Source organism: Anomalospiza imberbis, chromosome 4 (genome assembly GCF_031753505.1).
Source record: "Anomalospiza imberbis isolate Cuckoo-Finch-1a 21T00152 chromosome 4, ASM3175350v1, whole genome shotgun sequence".
NCBI lineage: Eukaryota > Metazoa > Chordata > Aves > Passeriformes > Viduidae > Anomalospiza > Anomalospiza imberbis.
Window position 1 is genome coordinate 11,254,856 of NC_089684.1, and position 20,472 is coordinate 11,275,327.

Genomic DNA, 20,472 nt, shown 5'->3' on the forward strand with positions numbered 1-20,472 from the left:
GCTTCTTTAGCATCCACACACTTGGGTTCCTCTAAACAGCTTTAAAATATTTTTACCAGGGGATAAATCCAAGTGCCATGCAGTAATCATCTTTGATAGACAAGAAAAAAAGTCTGTATCTCATTACTGGGTCCTACTACAGCAGATTTCATTTTAATCAACCTATTCTAGTCTCCTTTACTAGACAGAAACCCACATCATCCAGAATAAATGGCCCCCTGATTACATGGTCTCTATGGCCTTACAGCTCTGTCCAGGTAGTTATTATCCTATCAAGGTTTCCATGACAACTTTCTTTGGTCACAATGGCCACCAAGTAAAGCCATTCATTTAAATGAACACATTTTGGTTCAAAGTGAGATGCAATGAACTTTCACTTTCCATCTTACTCTATGTATTCTGAAGGATACTCACAAGGGATTCCCAACTTTTTTAGCTGCATGTTGTATTCTCCAGTGGATTAAGAGTCCTACAAAGTGAAATCCACATTACACTTGTGGAACAGTTCAATGAAATCCAAAGATGTTGTCAGGACCAAATGGGAGAGAGGAAATAAATAAATCACATGGAAATAAGATCACATGCACCAACTACATAAGAAGTGCCAGATACCAGGTAAAAAAAAAAAAAAAAGATACCTCCTTTTTTGAAAAAGCACATGTACTCATTCACCAACTGTGCTGCATCTCTCTTGAGGCACTATCATACAGGCAGAAAGAAAACACCATCCTGGAGAAGGATTTCTGAGAAATGCAAGGAGTTAGCAATTAGCTACAAATTGCTTAATTAATAAAGAACCAAATTATTATGCTAACTAATCTTGTGATTATAGACTGATTTAAGCATTGCTGATAAGTATTATTATTATTCAGCAATGCAGCCATATCATACAGTATTTCATTTGCTTTGGAAAAGATTAAACTGTAAGAGGTTAATGCTCTGATTTATGGAAATTTAATTGCTTGCCTCCTGTTACTGTTAGTAACCATGAGGTTAAATCACCTTTCCTTATTTTAAAGAAAAAAAATGAAGATTTTTAAAAAATTATTTCAGTTCTTAATGTCTCTCATGACAAAACTCTCCATTTTGTTGACATCTTGGGTTTTGTCTCATACTACAAAAACCAGCTGGTTACCAATATCAGGTTATACTAAGATGATGAGCTGTAGGATGATAACAGTGGTCCTTTGTGCTTTATATCTGTTTCCAGGTGTATGTACACACCATAATAACTGCCTACTTAAAATAATATTTCTGCTGGTTCATTTGATTTATCCTGGATTTTAAAATATTTTTCCCCAAAAATGAAGCAAAAATCAAAAACTATTTTACATAGAATGTTAAATGTTGCAAAGATATACTTTCGGAGGGAAGATGAAAAGGAGAAAAACATATTAGTCATATCACAAAGCTAAACTAATATATTAATGGTGTAAATATGAGAGAAGACAATGGCAAAACTAAATGATAGCTTGTTACAAAGTATAAATCAATTTTTATATCATTTTCTTATGACTCTAGCAGATGGTCACCTTTCACATAACTGACTGAGCATGGAGCCTGCTTTGCACTGGAGTCCCTGCCTGCTCTGTGGGATGCTCTATTGAGCACACCCTCAGCAAATTTGCTTGTGACACCAAGCTGTGTGCTGCAGTTAACTGGCTGGTGGGAAGGGATGGTATCCAGAGGGACCTTGGACAGGCTTGAAAGGTGGGCCCGTGAGAACCCAACGAAGTTCAACACAGCCAACTGCAAGGTCCTGCACCTGGTTTGGGGCAATTCAAAGCACAAGTACAGGCTGGGCAAGAATAGATTGAGAGCAGCCCTGAGAAAAAGGACTGGGGAGTGTTTGTAAATGTGGAGCTTGACATGATCAAGTAACATGTGCTTGTAGCCCAGGAAGCCAATAATATTGTGGGCTTCATCAAAAGCAAAGTGGCCTGCAGGTCAAGGGAGTTGATTCTGCCTATTTTGTTCTTCTGAAATGCCATCTGGAGTGCTGCATCCAGCTTGGGGGTCCTCAACATTAGAAGGACATAAGACCTGTTGGAGTAAGTCCAGAGGAAGATACGCTGAGAGAGTTGGAGTTGTTCAGGTTAGAAAACAGAAAGCTCCAGGGAGGCCTTAGAACAGCCTCCAAGTACCTAAAAGGGGCCTAGAAGAGAGACAGAGAGGGACCTTTTACACAGGCATATTGCAATAGGACACGGGGGAATGGCTTCAAATGGACAGAAAGCATGTTTACATTTGGTATTGGGAACAAATGCTTTACTGTGAGGATGATGATCTCTCACACAGGCTGCCTAGAAATGCTGTGGATGCCCCATGCCTGGAAGTCTTCAAGGCCAGGTTGGAAGGGGTTTAAGTCACCTGGCCTTGTGGAAGGCATCCCTGCCCAGGGGGATGGATGCCCCCCCTGGCAGGGGGACTGGAGCTAGGTGATCTTGAAGGTCCTTCCAATACAAACCATTCTGTGATTATATGAAAGAAACACTGTTGACCTTTTCTTTGAGGACATTTTGACAGCAAATGCTTTTCTACAGGGTTTCTGAGATGTTATTCCACAATTATATATAACCAAGGTGTTTGACAAAGACTGTAGCCTATTTCATTCAATAGCTTAATGCCAGCTGGTCGGCTGAAAGCCACAGCACTTGGCACAACTGAACAAAGGTTCTTGCTAGAACCTTCTAGAAGTACAGGTGCCTACAATCTTTCCTAGACAATCAAAATAATTACTGATCACAAAGCTCACATACAGTAATGTATATAATACAATGTCTTAAAATATCAGCTATTTTAACTCAATGTATTTTTCTGGGAAGTCTTATGACATTGTGTAAACTTGAACGTACACAACTGACAACAGAAAATGAGTACCTAATAGATACCAATTTGAAAAAAATCAGTACTGTTTAAGTGGTATATTTAGGTGTTGAAGAGGGTAGGATGCACTCTGAAGACACTGAGACTTTAAAACGTTTGCATTAAAAAGGAGTGGAGTTTAGAACATTTTAGTAGCATCCAAGTTTTTTTTTTCACTATTAATGAACTATGGTCCAATTATAGTGAAAGCACAGTTAGCAGTAATTCAACAAGAGTTTTCACAAATCCTTCTTGCAACATCCATCCCATTTGCAGGTCTTCATTCCTCCCCTTTTCCTGAATTATCTCCCTCTAGTTACACAGAATTATTTGACTGATAGAATCAATGTAAGAAGTTTTGCTATTCTTTTAAGCCAGCCTTGTCACTGTAACAAAACAAAACCAGAGTTGTAACTTCCAAATAAATGAATGAGTTTTCTGTGATGAGGTCCCTGCCTAGCTTCCTCCTTTTCTTATGAACTTTTACACCTGTTGTCTCTTCTGGTAGGCAACAAGTGGGAGAGCAGATAAGTAAAAAAATAAAATGGAACAATTAAGGGAAAAAATAAGAAATTATGCAGGAGAAAAGCAGTTGTGTTATGTTGTATTTTGTGGGGTACTACAAATGCTTTAAGCTATGTCCTGCTGAACAATCCAAAACCTTAAGCATTTTTTTGCATTTAGATCTGTTGAAAACCGGGACCAGAAAGACAGGGGTTAAATAGCCAGGAAGCAGGTACAGCTGAGACCCTGCAACCCAACAGCCAGTGCTGATACCTTGGTACAAGCACACTATATAAGAGAACAAGCCTCCTCTTAAGAGGGAATACAGCTTTTTTCATAGAGTAGCAGCTTTTTGGCCTACTTTGGCTTTGTCTGTGTTTTTTGTGACCTGCAATGGTAAGAATTTTCATTGGGAGTTGTTTGTTTTCTTAATCTGCTGGCACGTGTAATTTAATAAGATGGTTTATTCCCTTTTGCTCTGAAAAAAGTAGAAGAAAAAGGAGTTTGTCTTACAATAGCTGGTGTATTTATCTTTTTGCTGAGAAAGCAACAACTGCTGATTAGCAGAGGTACTAGCTAAGTTGTATTGAGATTGAGTACTATAAAGTATGTTAAAAAAAAAGTCAAATGTAAGGGAGCTGACTGGCAAGATCTGGGTTACTCGGTAGAACCAAAACAAATTGGCTCTAAACAGAACACAAAATTGTTTGTGCCCTGAGGCATCTTGTATGTGGTATTCCCAAGCTTAAAATATATTTTTAAATAGAACAGGTAATTATCAAATTGTTTTCTTGTGTAAATACAGAATAACATGTGAAGGGGGTGAAGAGAGACACTGTCCTATATTTTTTCACCAATGCAACGTGAATATTCTTCTCCTGTTTGTTGAAAAAATGATATTGACAAGCTTAAGACAATTGTTGGTCTCTAAACTGGGAAAGTGATCTCTCTGGATGTGGAAATTTGCATCTGTGTAGTCCTGTATGAGACTCTTGATAACTTTGGCTGTTTGTTTGGGGTTTGTTTTATGGGTTTTTGTGGGGTTTTTGTTTGTTTGTTTTTTGGGGGTTTTGTTGTTGTTTTGGGGGGATTTTGGGTATTTTTTTGTTGTTCTTAGCTGGGGCTGTTTTTTAAGGCTTTTCCTTGTTTTGGGGTATGAAGGATTTTTCTTTGAGGGAGGTATGTGGTATTTTTTAAAAGCCATCTTAGCTAGCCAGTACTACTGAATGTTACCTGAAGAGTTCCTAGGAGGGGTGCCATATGAGCTCACAAGACAGAGGCAATGCCTATGTATTTTTGTCAGTATATTATGAAAAAAAGAGTGCTTAAAGCTTGGATTGTGCAGGTAACTAAGTTAGTGGCATACGAAGCTGTCAGACTACTATAAGTAGGTGACCAAATGTAGATTCATTATACTCAAGAATATCCCTAAGAGTTGTGGGCATTTGTGGCTTGTGAAAAGTAGAATATCTCAACAAAGACAAAGCTTAAATTTATAAAATCTCAACAAGGAACAGTGATGATGCTAAAGACAATATCCTACTGTGAAAGAAGTACTCATTACCTTTTAGGACTATTAAGTAGGCTCCTTGAAGTTGAGGAAGCATGTCAGAACCATCCTGTGGTGTGAAATGTTGGGCATACTGTATTTGCAAATTCCCAGTGGAATCTATCCTAGTTGGGTTACCGCACTAAGAGCAGATTCAGCGCTGTGAAAGGAGCAGAAAGCCCAAGACTACAAGGGGAAATGCCAGGCTCTGTTGTCTCCCACCACCATCCCAGTGAGAGAAGGGTTGTTTCCCAGTAATGGGCATGAGCCTGCCTTAGCCAGAGTCATTGTCTTTGCATATGCTATAACCAAGGGCGAGGGCTTTAGACAGATTTTCCTGCTGTGGTGCTTGTTTATGGTAGCTTATAGTAACAAGGCAGATGAAAGGTAAGTGGGATCACAGAAAACAGAGTAGGATGTTTTCTCAGTGCTCCCTATGCTGTGCAACAGCATGGCACAGCAATTCCAGGTGAGCATCTCAGCTGACTGGTTCCAGACTGGAAAGAGTAGAGCTGTGGCAGCTTCAGTGCTGCACCTGAATTAATTAGTCATGTTTATCGACAGAAAGGGTAACTTATTTGGGAACAGACTGTGCTAATGCTACACAGCCCTAGGCACTAAAGCTGTTAGCTGGGAATGGCACGGTGAGAATATGTGGTGTTTTGTGTTACTAGCTAGCAGAAGTTTACTGTACTGCTACGTTAGAAGCCATATGGAGTGGAAACATCTGAGCAGGTCTGAGGAAAGAATTTTAAATATGAACACAAGTCTAAAGTTGATGTTATACTTTAGTACTTCCTTTAAGACTTACATTAAACCCAGTTTTTGTTGCTTTTAATGTTTTGTGGTTGCTAGGGTGCCCGGAAAAATGCAAGCAGAAAGGTTTCTTACAGAAGTTGCTAAATATAATTGGATTGCTCACCCTAAACCATATACTCAATCCTCAAGTTTAGGGACTCTCACAGCAATAACGGCTATAAAAGTTATGATTTGCAAATGGTTTGTTGGAAAATATAGACAACTGCCCATCAGGATGTTAAAACACAAAACTGGATTTACCCTGCCCTGAAGAATTTTGCTTGTCAGTTACAGCCAGCAATTCTGTGTCTCTCAGATAACAGGATTATGATCAATACACCCAAGTGAGCTGTTAAGTTTCTGACTCACTCTATCCTAAACTGAAGTGACTCAGAGCCACAATTTTCTATCTCCTCACCACATATTTGTCAGGGGAGGAAGCCAAAGCATAGGTGCTTGAGGAAATGTTAATACCATCAGCCAGAACTTAGGGGATGCATATTATTTCATTATTTGTATTAACTGTCACCCTAATATCCAGTTACAGCAGAATGTGACTTGCTTTCAATGTGAGGAAACTGTCCCATGAAAACAGGGCCCTGAGGTTCTGACACTGAAGACTGGGAGGTGATGTGTACTAACACAATATGAAAGACATGTCAGTCTTGGGAGTTATTAATGGTAAAACAATGTATGAAGGGTTTGTATCGCTGGTAAACATGTTTATCAAGCGTTTCTTCTTGCATATCAGAAATATGAAACCTCACAAGGGGTATCTACAAAGTAGCCATTGATTTTAAATGACTTGCTATTTAGATTACTTTTATTTTTATGTATCAGACCAAAATCTTTCCTTTTTCATTTATTGCCTCCAGTGGCACCAACTTGACTTCATACTTTTTTTTTCCCTCATTACCTGAATGCAGTATTTTGTACGTATGCAGGCAAGAGTTTAAAGTCAAAATTATAGATTAAGAGAACTAGAATACCTATATATGACAAAAAACATAACCCCAGAAAAATATAGTACCTAGATTGCCTAGTTCAATCTATCCTGGGTCCAATAGCTGACCAGAAATAAAACTGGATTAGACTTACTAACTCTGTGCTTTACTTTCCCAAGGGAAAACATTGTTTTGGATAGGTATTCAGACTAGCAGCCCTTTTATAGGAGTAGATTCTTACAGGAAAACTCTTAACTTCCTGGGATAATGCATTCAGATGAACTGTGCCTCACTGTGCTTCAAACATACATGGCTGTACTTCCAAGTAAACCAGGCAACTTATAACAGTACGTCTATGGCCATCTGCAAAATTTAACTGGTGCTTGTGGCAAATGGTCCTACATAAATTGCAGTTCTGTACAACCACAGGACTAACAAGTAATTTCAATGCAGAATAGTGTAGATGCTCTGTGTTCCAAGCACTCATAATTTATGCGATCAGAATGGTTTCCCTGTATTCAAATTAGAGCAGAAAGAAAGGGTTTGGCTTGCAGTAAAATACTACTGCCACCATAAAATCAAAGTCTACTGCTAGCTGCCAGATCTAAATAATAGTGGTTCAAATGCTGGATTACAGCAGTATCAAGCTGTCAGTTTACACTCTTGTCAAAAGCAGTTACTGCAAGGCTCACCGACTTGATGCCTAAATAACATTAATTTATATTCTAAAATATTTATCTAACTTCAAGTCCTTCACGGAAAGACTACTGTGAATCTTTACCCATATTCCCTTTTAAACATTTGCAACGCAAAGTATCCTGAAGCCTCTAGGCTGTCTCAGGAAATACATGTCCTGCAGTATTCTGATCAATTTTCTCCCAGTTATGACTCTCCCCCTGCGCGGTAGTCTTTCATTTATCCTGGTGTATGTAGCCTTCCTTGCAGAATTGCAAGGGGGGCTGGCAGGGATCCAGGACAACCTGTCAGCGCAAGCAGCAGTGAGGTGATGAGTCAGCAGAGGCACTGTGTCTTTGCGCTCTGCTGCAGCACCGCCCACTCCAACCCTCCCGGAGACAAGTCTTGGCTTTGACCTTGAAAAGTGCCCACAGCTCCTGCACATCCTTATTTTGATGAAAGGGAGAATGTGTCCTTCAGTGAACCTGAAAATGTGGCGCTGCCCTACAGAAGCTAATAACCCAAGGAACAAGAGGCTCTGTGTGTGATCTGAGGATTATGTGAGGCTTAACCTGAGAACAAGGCTGGCAGTTTTGTAAAGCAATTCATTAAGAACCATCACATAAACTGCTGTGTTAAAGCTATTTTAAAATAGCGTAATTTCACTGCATTTGTGCCACACTGCATTCAGTACATCCCCAATGTGATAGCTGCACACAGAAAAATCCAGCAGGTGCTACATACACTGTGATTACATAGAATAAGACAAAATTATCTAGGGTTCAGAAATAAAAAGTCCACATTGAAAGGACATCAATGTGGCCACTGAATACCTGTATTCAGGTATTTTTGTCTTCATTCTTTATACTGCTTTTTTAATAAAAAGAATTTAAATGGCTCCCTCTTGTGTCAAGAGAAACGCAGCATCATTTTGGGAAAAAACTAGTCCTTGAGCAGAAATTCGATTTTATCTATATTTATACTGCAGAGTCTAGTTACCAGTATGTTGTGGTGCCGGAAGAGACTGAACACAAGTACCCCTTGCTGCTCAGGTACTCTTTGAAGCTACCTAAAATAAGTACCATAAACAGTTACCTTTCAGCTGCACATGATGAAGGGTAGGGAAAAATAGCTTGTCAACCATATGTATTGCATCCCATCTAATTTGCTAATGCAGTCACGACTAGATAGATATCTTGTGTTGGAGATCCCTGTCCTTAAAGATCTTTAACATCTTAGTACAGAATACCCGGATCAGTGTAGCTTAGTTTACTTGTGGTGTTTTTCACAGGTGAGCACATCTTCACCTTGTAAGGGGTGGGAGGAAAGCAATGAACTCTGACAGAAAGCTCTGGGCATGAAAGAATCGGTGAACAGCAATGAGGAAGTAAAAATCTGATTTCAACCCTGCAAGTCTTCTTTCTTTCTTTCTACTACCCGCTAACTTATAAACTTTACTGTTCTGGCTTTTGAATCATGAGAGCTTTTTTCCACAAGAATTAATACTCGTAAAACTCTGAAATTGAAAACTGAGAGGGCTGATTTTAGGTGGGTTTTTTTGTTTGTTTTTGTTTGTTTTGTTGGTTTTTTTAGGTTTTTTTTTTTTTTTTTTTTTTTTTGCATAGCACGGGGCATACTTTGGTAACTTTGGATATTAAGCAATAGTCTTGGAAATTAACATAGCAGAGGAAAAAACTTATAGGACACTAAAGTCTTGATAACCTCAAGAGGCAAATAAAATGTATCAGGAAATATGTGTGTGTGTACACAGGAAGTACCTACATTAGCTTTTGAGGAAGCAGGTCTGAAAAGCTTTGTGTCAGGGAAACATGCTTCAGTTCTGTAGTTTCTACAAAATCTCTTCCTGTAGTTATAAACTAACAGAACAAAAACAATCTAAACAAAAAGAAACTAGGCCCACTTCAGAGTGGGACTAATCATGCTACTGACTGGAGAGCTTGATAAAGCTACTTTGCAGATAATTATCTTGAGATAATCTCAGTTTATCCTGATTCAGAAGTCTGGTGGTACACACAGAGGAGGCTATGTTTTGTGGTTTGAAGGGGAGGCTTTAAAATACCGTATTATAAATTCTGCTGCAGACATTTAACCTTAGTAAAAAGTCTTCCTTGTTTCAGCCTTACAGGTTGTTACCAGAATGAATGAAAATATGACTACTAATATCAAATTATATATTCTTTTCAAATCTAGGACTTTGTATCCTCCTCCAAATAATTTCTTCTTACTTCTCATACTGAAGGAGTTACCACTTGTTCACAGACAGGAAAAAATTACTATGGTGGACAGAATGATCATTCAGTATCTTAGCATTTCTTTTTTAAGGGCCTCTGCAGTGGCATCCCACAATCTATTTCCATGTTTCAGAGAAGAACTTAACTGAGGGTAGACTTAACTGAAGAGAAACTGGAGGGGTTCATTGAATCTAAAGCATGTACTTTGGTTCCAAACTGCTGTTTTGGAAAAGATCTCATCAGCTGCCACCTGGGACTAGATACATCTAAACTAAAAAATACTCTTTTTATGTATCCAGCCATGCAAAGTTACTTTTCTGAACACAACCACCATCACAATCTCAATGGACCTGAGCTACCTGCCTCATATTCCAAGCCTGAAAAGACAGAATGAGGTAACTGGGCATTTCATTACCTATTTCTTTTCAGGTCCTCATTCCAAAATTGTTTGGAAGGTACTTAAAAAAAAAATTGAGTTGTACTATATATGTACACACATAAAAGTATTTTAAAAATCACATTTTATCTTAAGTATGGCCAAACACTGGTACTCTGAACCAATAATCTAGTGGCTGGGGTACCTGCCCGGAAAGTGTAAGAGACCAGGATTCTTAGATGGAGAGCATTTTGTATTCTCCTCCCTGGATTATGCACTTTTTTCTCTCCTGGGTTATTTCCAAACAATGGGCTGTTCTAGAAGAGAGGTGCTCTTGGAGTCTTTAATAGCTTGTGCAGAGAAAAGAATAAAAAGAATTGATTGATCAATAAAGCTCATGAGTTGTATCTTCTGTGGTAAAAATCACTCCAAGTTAGGCTTTAGGCACCTAGCACTAGCATTAAGTCAGTGTAGGAGTATTTTTCTAGTCAGTTTGCATTTTTTCCAGTATAAGTGTGCCTTGTGAGGTATTGGCATATTTTAAATGGGGCCACTACAAATTTATTTGATGCTTACTTTACTTCTGTTTCAATGCTGTAATGCAAAATATTGCAAGAGGCAAAAGTCAATCTCTTTAAAGGTGGAAAACTTTGAAAAGCTGCTGTTTTCTTCTTGACTCAAAGTAAAGGTAGAAGCTTTCATTCTGACCTTATTTACTTGTTTTTCCTTCGGGTGACATTTTCTCTAGCCTCCACTGTGGCTAAGGTTTTGTATACTAGAAATTATGAGTGAGACTCATAATTTAATTTTAGAAAGCATTTCCGAAAGAAACCTCAGGCCAGTACTCTTGACACTTTTCAGAAAGAAAATTAGGTTTGTGGTTTCTTAGTAAGCTTTTGTGCCTCATTTCTGCTTAACCTCAGGCAATGAAATGTAAATCGTTAAACAAGGTTTGGATGTGAAATTTAATAGACCTTCCTTGTGTATGCAGGATTTCGGTAAGCAAACAACAGGTATGCTGATTTAAACAATAATTTTTCCATCTGAGAAAGGAAACTTTGATGCAGACTTCATTCTGCATTTACATCATAGCAAACCTTGCTGTTTTATGTAGAGGCAGTACCATCCATCAGTCACGATCAAGTTTCCTGTGACTTATGTGTAACTCTTAAAAGTGAATGTTGTAACCTGAAGTAACATCATCGAGCTTTTGTGTGAGTCATACAACTGTCAGGTGGCTGAAACGCACTGCAGTTTATTCCTAGACCTAAGTTAACAATCTATACCATAGCAAATACTTACAGCCTTAAAAGACTGCAGGATAAAAAGATCTCACAGTAATTATTTATGCCACACATGCATCTTTCTTTCTGGCAGGCACTGTGAGCTCACCAATTCCTGTAGCGTAACTACATAATGTTTCTTTAGATAAATCCGCTGCGATCTCACTTACTGAAACAAAAAAAGGTGAAGGTTTATATATAACCAGCTTCCCACTGCTGCTTCCCGTGCTGCTGGTTTTCCAGGCCCTCTCCTATGCAAAGCACTCGAGCAGGGCAAGCGCATGTTGCATAACGTGATTATGGGCTGCTCTACACCGAGGAACGCGTCCCACCTGTGGCACCTTACACAGCTGCCTCGGGTCTTTCTCTCAACAGAAGCTGTGATGCTGCTTTTATATTCCTGGCAGCTGTCAATTGCTAAAACAGAGGATTAGGGGATTGGGGTCGGTTTGGTTTTTGGTTTTAGTTTGTTGTTTGGTTTTTTTTGTTTGTTTAATTTGTACTGAAAATCTGTATTGCTTCCTCTCTCTCATGCCTTTAGCTCTGAAGGAGATGATTACAGTTCAGGACATCTCTTCCTCTGTCTGATCCCCGTACACCACCCTAACTCGTATTACAGGAATTTGCACGTACATGTAAGCAGGATTATAAAAACTCAGCTTCGGAAGCGTATCTATGCGGTGTATCTACCGCTGAGGGAACATGGCGGTGAGTTCCCGACTCGTCTCCAGCACCAGCCGCATTCGCCATCCGGGGTGGACGGCGCCCCTAGTGATCCCGGTCGCTGTCCCCTGGGTCGCCGCAGCGGCGGAGGCGCCGCAGCCGGGGCTGCCGGCGGCCCCCGCCCCTCACGGCCCCCGCCCCTCACGGCCCCCGCCCCTCACGGCCCCCGCCCCTCACGGCCCCTCGCGGCAGCCGCGCGGGGCTGGGCCGGCCCGACGCTGGCGCGGGGCCGCGCAGGCGCGGCGGGCGCGCGGGATGCGGGCGGCGGGAGCGCATGGCAGGTGGCGGGAAGCGGCGGCCGCGCGGCGCGGCGGGACCGGCCGGAGAGCAGGTGGGGCGGGGGCCCGCCCCCGAGGGCCGCGGGCCTGCAGCGGCGCGGGTGCCTTCTGTGTCTGTCGGCTCTCCGTCTCCTTGCCCCTCGTTCTGTTTCGCTCGGTGGCTCTGGGGACAGTCACAGGGCCCCGCGTTCTCCTGCGCGGCAGCCGCTCCTCCCCCCGGCCGTCTCGCGGGGACCGCCGCGCTCGAGGTGCGCTGGGCCCGCCGGCCGCCGCATCATCCCGGCGGGACCGCGCTGGGAATGGGGACCCGCGCCGCGACCCGGCTTACCTGGCGGCGGCCCTGCTTCAGAGATCGAGTGTCCGCCGCATTGCCTTCTCTTAAGAACAGGAAAGAAACCCTGTTGTTTATTTATTTATTTTACTTCTTATATTCTTTCAAGTGCGAGGGTAACGATTCCTACCAATTCATGGAGACTTATGTGGGAATGGGGTGGTTGAGGCTACTGCCCCAGTAGATTGTGCCCGTATGGATCATTTCCTAGCCTGCTTCAGCTCACGTTACATCATTTTTAAAAGCAACTTCACCTCTAAGCTGCTTCTCAAATGCTGCACTGAAAGTTCCCGTAGTCGTGATGTTGAATAGCACAGTAGTTAAAATAAGAGACCAGAGGATTTTTGCTGTGTTCTTTAATTTGACAAGACAAAATAGTATTCCTACTTTCAACAGTCTGTAAAACACATAAACATAATGTATGCTGTCTGCAGTGTGATTGGAAATGGTCATTTTAGAACAATAGAATTAGATGAAACTTTAGGATTGCTTGATCCTTTGCTTAATTAACGGAAGTGCTTCGGTTGATTATATTGACCCATTAATATCAAAGTAGCAGTTTGCTACTGCAGACATGTTTAGTACATTTGTCAGACTGCACTTTTAATGGGTTCAGTCCAAAACAGATGTTCTAAGCTGTATATATACTGCTTTAACTAACAAACATGTCCTAATGGATCTAATCCTTGTTACTCCATTAGTATAAAAGCTTTGTAGACTCCTTTGGTAGAGCTGAGAGAAAGTAACTAGACTCTGTTTTGAGTTGTTTTTTTCTGTTTTGTTTTGTTTTTTTTTTTTTTTTTTTTTTTTTTTTAATCTACAGAGTGAAAAAAATGGAGCTGTCAAGAAGAGAAAATCAAACCAGGCAGATATTCCTGATAGTCTTTGCCAAGAGGCAGAAACATGCTATCGGCTTAGACTGCCTGAGGACTTCTACCAGTTTTGGAAGTTTTGTGAGGAACTAGATCCTGAGAAACCAAGTGGTAAGGTTTTAAATTTTGCCTCTTCTAACTTTCACTCCAGAAAGCAGCCTGAAGGCAGGCAAATTGGAGTTGGTCAGATGGATTTTAGTGAAGCTTCAGCTTTTCACTTGAGATGGAGAATATTTACATGAATGTAAACTAAAACACTGGCTATAATCACAAAGATGTACACTTCAGGCTTTATAAAATGTAACTACTGAAGTTGTGCAGTGTAAAGGGACTAAATGTGGTCTAAATATGCCTTTCTCGCAGGTGCATTTAAAATGTTTAGTATGGAACTCAGGTTTCCTCCTGTATCATGTTAAATCCCAATCAAAAACTAAGCACCACACAGGCATTTGCTCACTTCCCCTTGGTGAGACCAGGGAGAGAATCAAAAGGGTGAAAGTGAGGAAAACATGTGGGTTGAGCTAAAGACAGTTTAATAGGGAAAGCAAAAGCCACAAGCAAACCAAAACAAGGAATCACCACCTCCTGTGTGCAGGCAGGTGTTCAGCCGTCTCCAAGAAAGCAGGTCTTCCTCATGCTGAGCATGATGCCACAGGCTGTGGAATATCACTTCGGTCAGCTGGGATCAGCTGCCCCAGCTGCATCTCCTCTCAGCTTCTTGTGTACCCACAGCCTCCTCGCTGGTGGGATGAGAGGTTAAAAAGACTTTAACTCAGTGTAACCACTACTAAATCTGGATTTCAACCTCTTCAAGTTTATTATATAACAGAATGTGGCGTCGCTCTGTGCTCTAGAAATGACCATCTCTTGCAGAGTCAGAATGATTTGGGTTGGAAGGGACCTTTAAAGGTGATCTAGTTGAACCCCCTACACTGAGCAGGGACATCTTCAACAGAGACAGCTTGCTCAGAGCTGGATCCAACCCAGCCTTAAATGTTTCTAGGTCATCCACCGTGTCTCTGGGCAACCCGTTCCACCACCTGCATCATAATGCTTTTTTTTTTCTTGTATTTAGTCTGAATCTACCCTGTTTTAGTTAAGAGCCATTACACCTTGTCCTCTTGCTGCAGGCCCTGCTAAAATGCTTGTCCTTAGCTTCAATACCTAAAGTACTGAAATGCTGCAGTAAAGTCCCTCTTGTTCTCCAGACTGAACAACCTAGCCCTCTCAGCCCATCTTTATAGGAGAGGTGCTCTAGGCCTCTGATCATATTCATGACCCTATTCTGGACCCACTCCAACAGGTCCGTGACCTTGGTGTGCTAAAAACCCTGGAGCTGGATGTAGCACTGCAGGTGGGGTCTGAGCAGAGCGGCAGAATCCCCTCCCTGGCCCTCCTGGCTGCACTGCTTTGGATGCAGCCTAGAACGTGTTTGGCTTTTTGGGCTGGGAGTGCCCGTGGCTGGGTCATGTCCATCCTCTCACCTACCAGCATCCCCAGGCCCTTCTGGGCAGGGCTGCTCTCCATCTGTTCAACCCCAGCCTGTGTTGATACTAGGGGTTGCCCTGACCCAGGTGCAGAGCTTTCCAAGACCACTTGGTCTTGTTAAACCTGAAGACATTCCCATGGGCCCAATTCTTGAGCTTGTCCAGGTCCCTCAGGAAGGCATCCCATCCTTCAGGATTGTCATCTGCACCCCTCAGCTTGGTGTCATCTGCAAATTTGCTGAGGTTTGCTGATCCAATCTTGTGTAATTGATAAAGATGAATATTAAACAATACTGGTCCCGGTACACGGATCTCCATCCTGACATTGGACTGTGGCTGGATGGCTACTTTTTATTAAAATGTAATAACTGTTCAATGAAAACTATCTGGACAAAACAATTCTTAGCTTTCCTTGTCTAGTGAATAGTGTTTGACTGAATTTATCGAAACTTTCGATACCTGAGCAACACCAGAACTTCCCGGTCGAAACGTGCACCTGGTTTGCTTTTCAGATGCACTTGTGTCAAGTGTTGGACTTAAGCTGGTTGGACCATATGATATTCTTGCCGGAAAACACAAAAAAGCAAAATCAACAGATGTGAACTTCAATCTTCATTGGAGATTCTTCTATGACCCCCCAGAATTTCAGACTATACTTGTTGGGGATAGCAGAACACAGTATCACATGGGATATTTCAGGTATTTTATTTCCTGTGTGCTCTTGTTTCACTACAACTATGCATAACTTTTGTCCTCTTTTTCCACAAAACGTAACTTGTGTGCTATCACCAAGCAAGAATCTTTCTTTTTTGTAGTAGAATATTAACAAGTGGCTTTATCTTTTTATTTAAAAAGTTTGCAGGAAGTTCAAGTCTAGATTGAAATATTTATTAATCTACCTCCTCCAGCCATCCAGAGCACCTTCACTCACTAATCTTTTACTTTTGCCGTGATACTGAGAAGAAAATCAGGTTACCAAAAGGAAATGTGTATTCTCTCTGCATGTATGGATACAAGCTGTTTTCAAGGCTTACTGTAAGATTTTAGAGCTTTAAATCTAAGGGCATTTCTTGGTGGGCTTCTGAAGGAGACAGCAGCATAGTGAGGAGGCAAATTTAGTTTTACTTTGAAATAGGAGAAATGGACACAGCTTGACTATTTTGTGTGTATTTTTTCATCAATAGGGATGTGCCAGATGAGCTCCCAGTATGGGTTGGTGCAAATGAAGCGAAGAAGGGTTGTGTGATTTCACAAGTTGGTGATAATATCTTTGCTGCAGTCAAGTAAGGTTCATATTTACTTTTATTTACAAAGAACAGAATAGAAATTGTTAATTGGGAGGTGGGATGTGGAATAATGAAACTAACTTATTATATGTCTTTCTTAAGAAACCCTCACTTATTTTCTGCCCCTGTTGGCAAGTTTTAAGATGCTCTCAAAAACCTTTGTAGGCTTTTTAACGGTGCATTTCAGAACTAAAATAAATAAGTGTTAATTACGTCATTCCTTAAATATATTGGCAGTGACAGGCTCTAAATTGGAAAAAATATCCACTGGGTATGTTAAAATAATTTTGTAAGTAGAGAAAGAGCATCTCAAACAGTGGTGAAGGAAATCTGAGTATCATAGTAGATTAATAGCACCTGGCTCTTCTTGTCTACATAAAAATACATTATTTTCATATATAATTAATATCTACAAGAAGTACCATTTCTGCCCTGTGGCAGGATAACACTGACATGGATATGTAGTTCAGTCTGATCCATGGAACTTTACATGTTCTTGCATCAGGAGTGTAAACAACTGACCTCATCCCTGCTGGTTAAAAACGGAAAGCTCTCTAAGGACAGACACGTGTCAGTCAGTGAAAGCAGACTGAAGAATGGCTTCTGCAAAAGAACCCTTGTGCACTGCAGAGTTAAACGAGGACATTTGTTTTGAAAGTACCATGAGGAGGCTCATAAATATGTATTTGTGTGCATGACTTGGGTGACAAATGGTGTATGTGGCACGGGAACAGCAAACTGAATTCTTAGGATAGAAAGATGAACAGTTACTGAGGCTGGGAGAACCTTCAGCACCTGCAGATTGCATAAGCTAGATTGTAATGCAGGTACAGATAAGAAAAGTCCAAGTACTAGATGTGCCAAACTATTTTCTTGCCTCTTCTTAAGAGGCTTGCATTTTCAAGTCTCTATATAAATAAACGCAGGACTGCTAATCTTTGTGGTTAAGATCTAGAGGTTTAATGTTTAAAAGGCTATTAGTGCTTTTTTGTTTTCTTGACATGTTTCATCTGTTTGCAGATTATTTTTGTCAAAAAAACTTAAGGAAGTGGCTGATAAAAAGAAAAATGCTGTTTTGAAAGACATAGATGAAAAGCTAACAAGAACAGCAAAAGAACTGGGTTATTCTCTGGAACAAAAAACCCTGAAGATGAAACAGAGAGATAAGAAAGTATGACTTTTCTCATCTGCTGGACAGAACTATGTTGTGTTAATTTTTTTCATTTACTTCCTGTTAGTGTTTTTCCATCCTTCTAGTCAGTAAGTATGCTACATTAGGAATTTCCAAAGGCAATCAGCTCTCTATAAAACTTCAAAAGAGGGAAGATTACTACAAGTGTGTTCTGAATAATAGGATTTAATAAAAACACTTCTCTCTTATAAATCATAGCTTGACATTCAATTAAAAACAAAACAACAAGAACAAGCCACCACCGAAAAACTCAGTAAGCACAGTAATCTAAAAACTGGAGCAAATAGAGGCCATGGAGAAAACTGCTTTAAATGGAAGATTGTTCTAAATAGTGGGTTTGGATCTGTTAGAAACAGGACCATTAAGGATAATATGGATGATAATAACAGATTTTTTTGCATACCTATTAAAAATAATTATGGTAGGGGTCTAAACAAATGTGGTACAGTGCAACACAAATGACTGCAAGGGTTCCTAGAATTCAGAATGTCTCTGAAATGGCATTTTCAGTTTTTTCAAACTTCAATGCTTGAAATTAACTGCTATATAATTTGAAACTAAGTTGATGTCCTGGAGCCAGGACACCATGTTAGGTTTGACCACCAGCAGTCAGGTGTTAGTGTTGAATGAGGTGAGTTATTTTTAGGTCACAGTACTGTCTTATGGTGCTCTGTTTCATTTTCTGTCTCTTTATTCAGGTGGTGACCAAAGCATTTCATGGAGCAGGTTTAGTTGTTCCTGTAGACAAAAATGATGTTGGATACAGAGAACTTCCTGAAACAAATGGTAAACATCTTGTTTACTGTATCACTCTGCTTTTTTGGAGTACACAACCCTCAGTAAAAAGCAAACTGCATTCAAGTTTTCTGCTTTAAAAATTTGACTGATGGGAGTAAAGCGTAGAAGTCCTAACCATCACACTTGACCTCAAAGTATTGCCATTAAAGGAACCAGATGAGACTCAGTGAAACATGCTAAATCTGCAAAAAGAATACCTGAAGTAGTAGTTTAGATGATCTTTTCTTTTGTGCTGTCAAAGCCATGCAAGAAGTAGATCAAAAAGCTAATCTACATTCAGGGATGTGTGGGTTTATTTCTTATCCACCCTCTTCTTCCAGTGTCATTTTAAAGCTAATCTACATTCAGGGATGTGTGGGTTTATTTCTTATCCACCCTCTTCTTCCAGTGTCGTTTTAACCAGAACCAGTTCCTTGGTGAAATTTCATCGCACAAGTGCTTGTCTGCCTTTGTGGGGAACTGAGAGGGATGGGCATGGGGCAAAAATGAGCTTCCAAGGAAAAGGGGAACTGCTTCACCAGCAGTTCAGGGTGTGCCCCCTTACCTTACATGTAAGCGTGACACATGAGTGTAGTTTTGACACAGAATACTTGTGCAATATTTAATTATTTAAACATCTAAATATATGCTTTTGGTTTTTTGCAGCTAATCTTAAAAAAATTTGCAAGGTCATTGTTGATGCTCCAACTGATGAGGAGAGAGTGAAGGCCTTTGCACCCATTCAAGAAATGCTAACCTTTGTTCAGTTTGCTAATGATGAATGTGATTATGGAATGGGGTATGAGCTGGGCATGGACCTATTTTGCTATGGATCACATGTGAGTACTACAACAATCAAACTTGACAAAATTATGCATTATTTTATACATGGGCTAGAAGTTGTTCTGCTGTAGATTAATTATCCCTAGGAATCGTAGAGGTCTATGAGAATATTCTTAATTCATGAAGACTGTTAAAAAGTCACCCAACATCATTCCATGATGTTGAATTTAAAACTGTGCTCACGAAGGCCCAATCCTGCAATCCAGAAGTGGAGGGTGAAGGGGCTGATCCAAATACACTGAATAGCTGGAGTCCCCTGTCCCTAGCTACTTGTGTAGGCACCCATATTCAACCAGGTCAAGAAACAGCCTGATGCTTGTAGTAACCCCAGCTGGAAGAACGTGAGCCCGGGTCAGCTGCCTGGCTGTCCTGCACAGGGCACCTCCCACCTGGCGTCTCTGTCTCCCTAGTTCTCTGCTAACAGTGAACATCGTCAGTGAGGGGATTGAATTAATCGCACTTATTGCACATAAAAATTATACTTAATGCTTTTTGTTCTGTATTAGCTACTGGCCTGCTGATGAAAAGGGTCATGGCTATAATTAGTAAATAGCTAGAAAATAACACATGAAGTTTCAACATCAACCGAATATGAAAGGATCATCATAGAAACACCCCTGCAAAACAGCTGCTTCTAGCAAAACTAGTATTGGCTAAGTGGTGCTCCAGAGTGTCATGGGAAAAATAAGTTTTTCAATACTAAATGTAGGCCCAAAAAGCTGTGCTGACCACTGATTAAAATACTTAGCCATTGAAATGTGTGAATACTGACTGCTCTTGCCATATGCTGTTAAATTACTAATGTGTTTCTTAGACTTCATGCCCCGCTCTCTTAAGTTCCTTACAGTATCTGAAAATGTGTGGTATTTTTCTTCAATATCCTATTCATTTAGAACCCTTCTTTCAGAGACTAGGCTGCTTCAGCTGCTTAAGTCTTTTATGTGACTGGAAGGTCAGTGAAGGAAATGGTTCCTCCCATTTTTCTGAGTAGGTGGAGCCAAATACTCATTTTCCAAGCTTTGTGCTTCTCAGCACATGAGCCTAACCACTGACAAAGTCCTGCAGTGAAAAATTGTGTTTACAGTACTGTCATGTGTCTTGTCTGTTTCACGCTGCAGCTTGGAACGCCTGTAACTTTGCAGCTGTTTTCTAGAATTAGAAACCTTCATCTTCTAGTTTAGTAAACAGAAGAATCAGTGGCTTCACACATAAGTTTTGCTCAGTTAGGTCTCTGCCTTTCTTGGAGCTCCTACTTGGAGCTGTTTTCCAGTTTTGACTGGAGCCTTCCTGGCCATTTGCTTACAGAGCCAGAGAAACACTGACACCTTATCTGTAGCCCAAGACAGAGAAAAGAACTTGAATAGTCCCCTTTGTTTGAGAGATACAGTGGAATTACATGTACAATAATGATTGCAAATGCTAAATATGCTCTGATGT

At 40.6% G+C, this 20,472-nt stretch overlaps 1 protein-coding gene and 1 long non-coding RNA gene across 3 annotated transcripts in view; one reads left to right on the top strand and one right to left on the bottom strand.

Moving 5' to 3' along the window:
* Window positions 1-585, bottom strand: part of LOC137472230 (uncharacterized) — a 107,542-nt gene extending 106,957 nt beyond the window's left edge. Inside the window, exon 1 of the long non-coding RNA XR_010998080.1 lies at window positions 415-585. This is a non-coding gene — a long non-coding RNA (uncharacterized lncRNA). The remainder of the gene's footprint in view (window positions 1-414) is intronic.
* The window catches only part of HPF1 (histone PARylation factor 1), a 51,388-nt gene that overhangs the window by 27,424 nt on the left and 3,492 nt on the right, over window positions 1-20,472 (top strand). The window contains exons 2-8 of one of the 2 annotated variants that reach the window (XM_068187114.1): window positions 3,726-3,765; window positions 13,402-13,561; window positions 15,450-15,636; window positions 16,122-16,220; window positions 17,244-17,394; window positions 18,114-18,201; window positions 18,859-19,031. In XM_068187114.1, the coding sequence (XP_068043215.1) occupies window positions 3,763-3,765; window positions 13,402-13,561; window positions 15,450-15,636; window positions 16,122-16,220; window positions 17,244-17,394; window positions 18,114-18,201; window positions 18,859-19,031 (861 nt within the window). In that variant the 5' untranslated portion in view covers window positions 3,726-3,762. Of the gene's footprint in view, window positions 1-3,725; window positions 3,766-12,226; window positions 12,301-13,401; window positions 13,562-15,449; window positions 15,637-16,121; window positions 16,221-17,243; window positions 17,395-18,113; window positions 18,202-18,858; window positions 19,032-20,472 lie in introns of those variants that run through there. The other variant, XM_068187117.1, reaches the window with a different exon arrangement.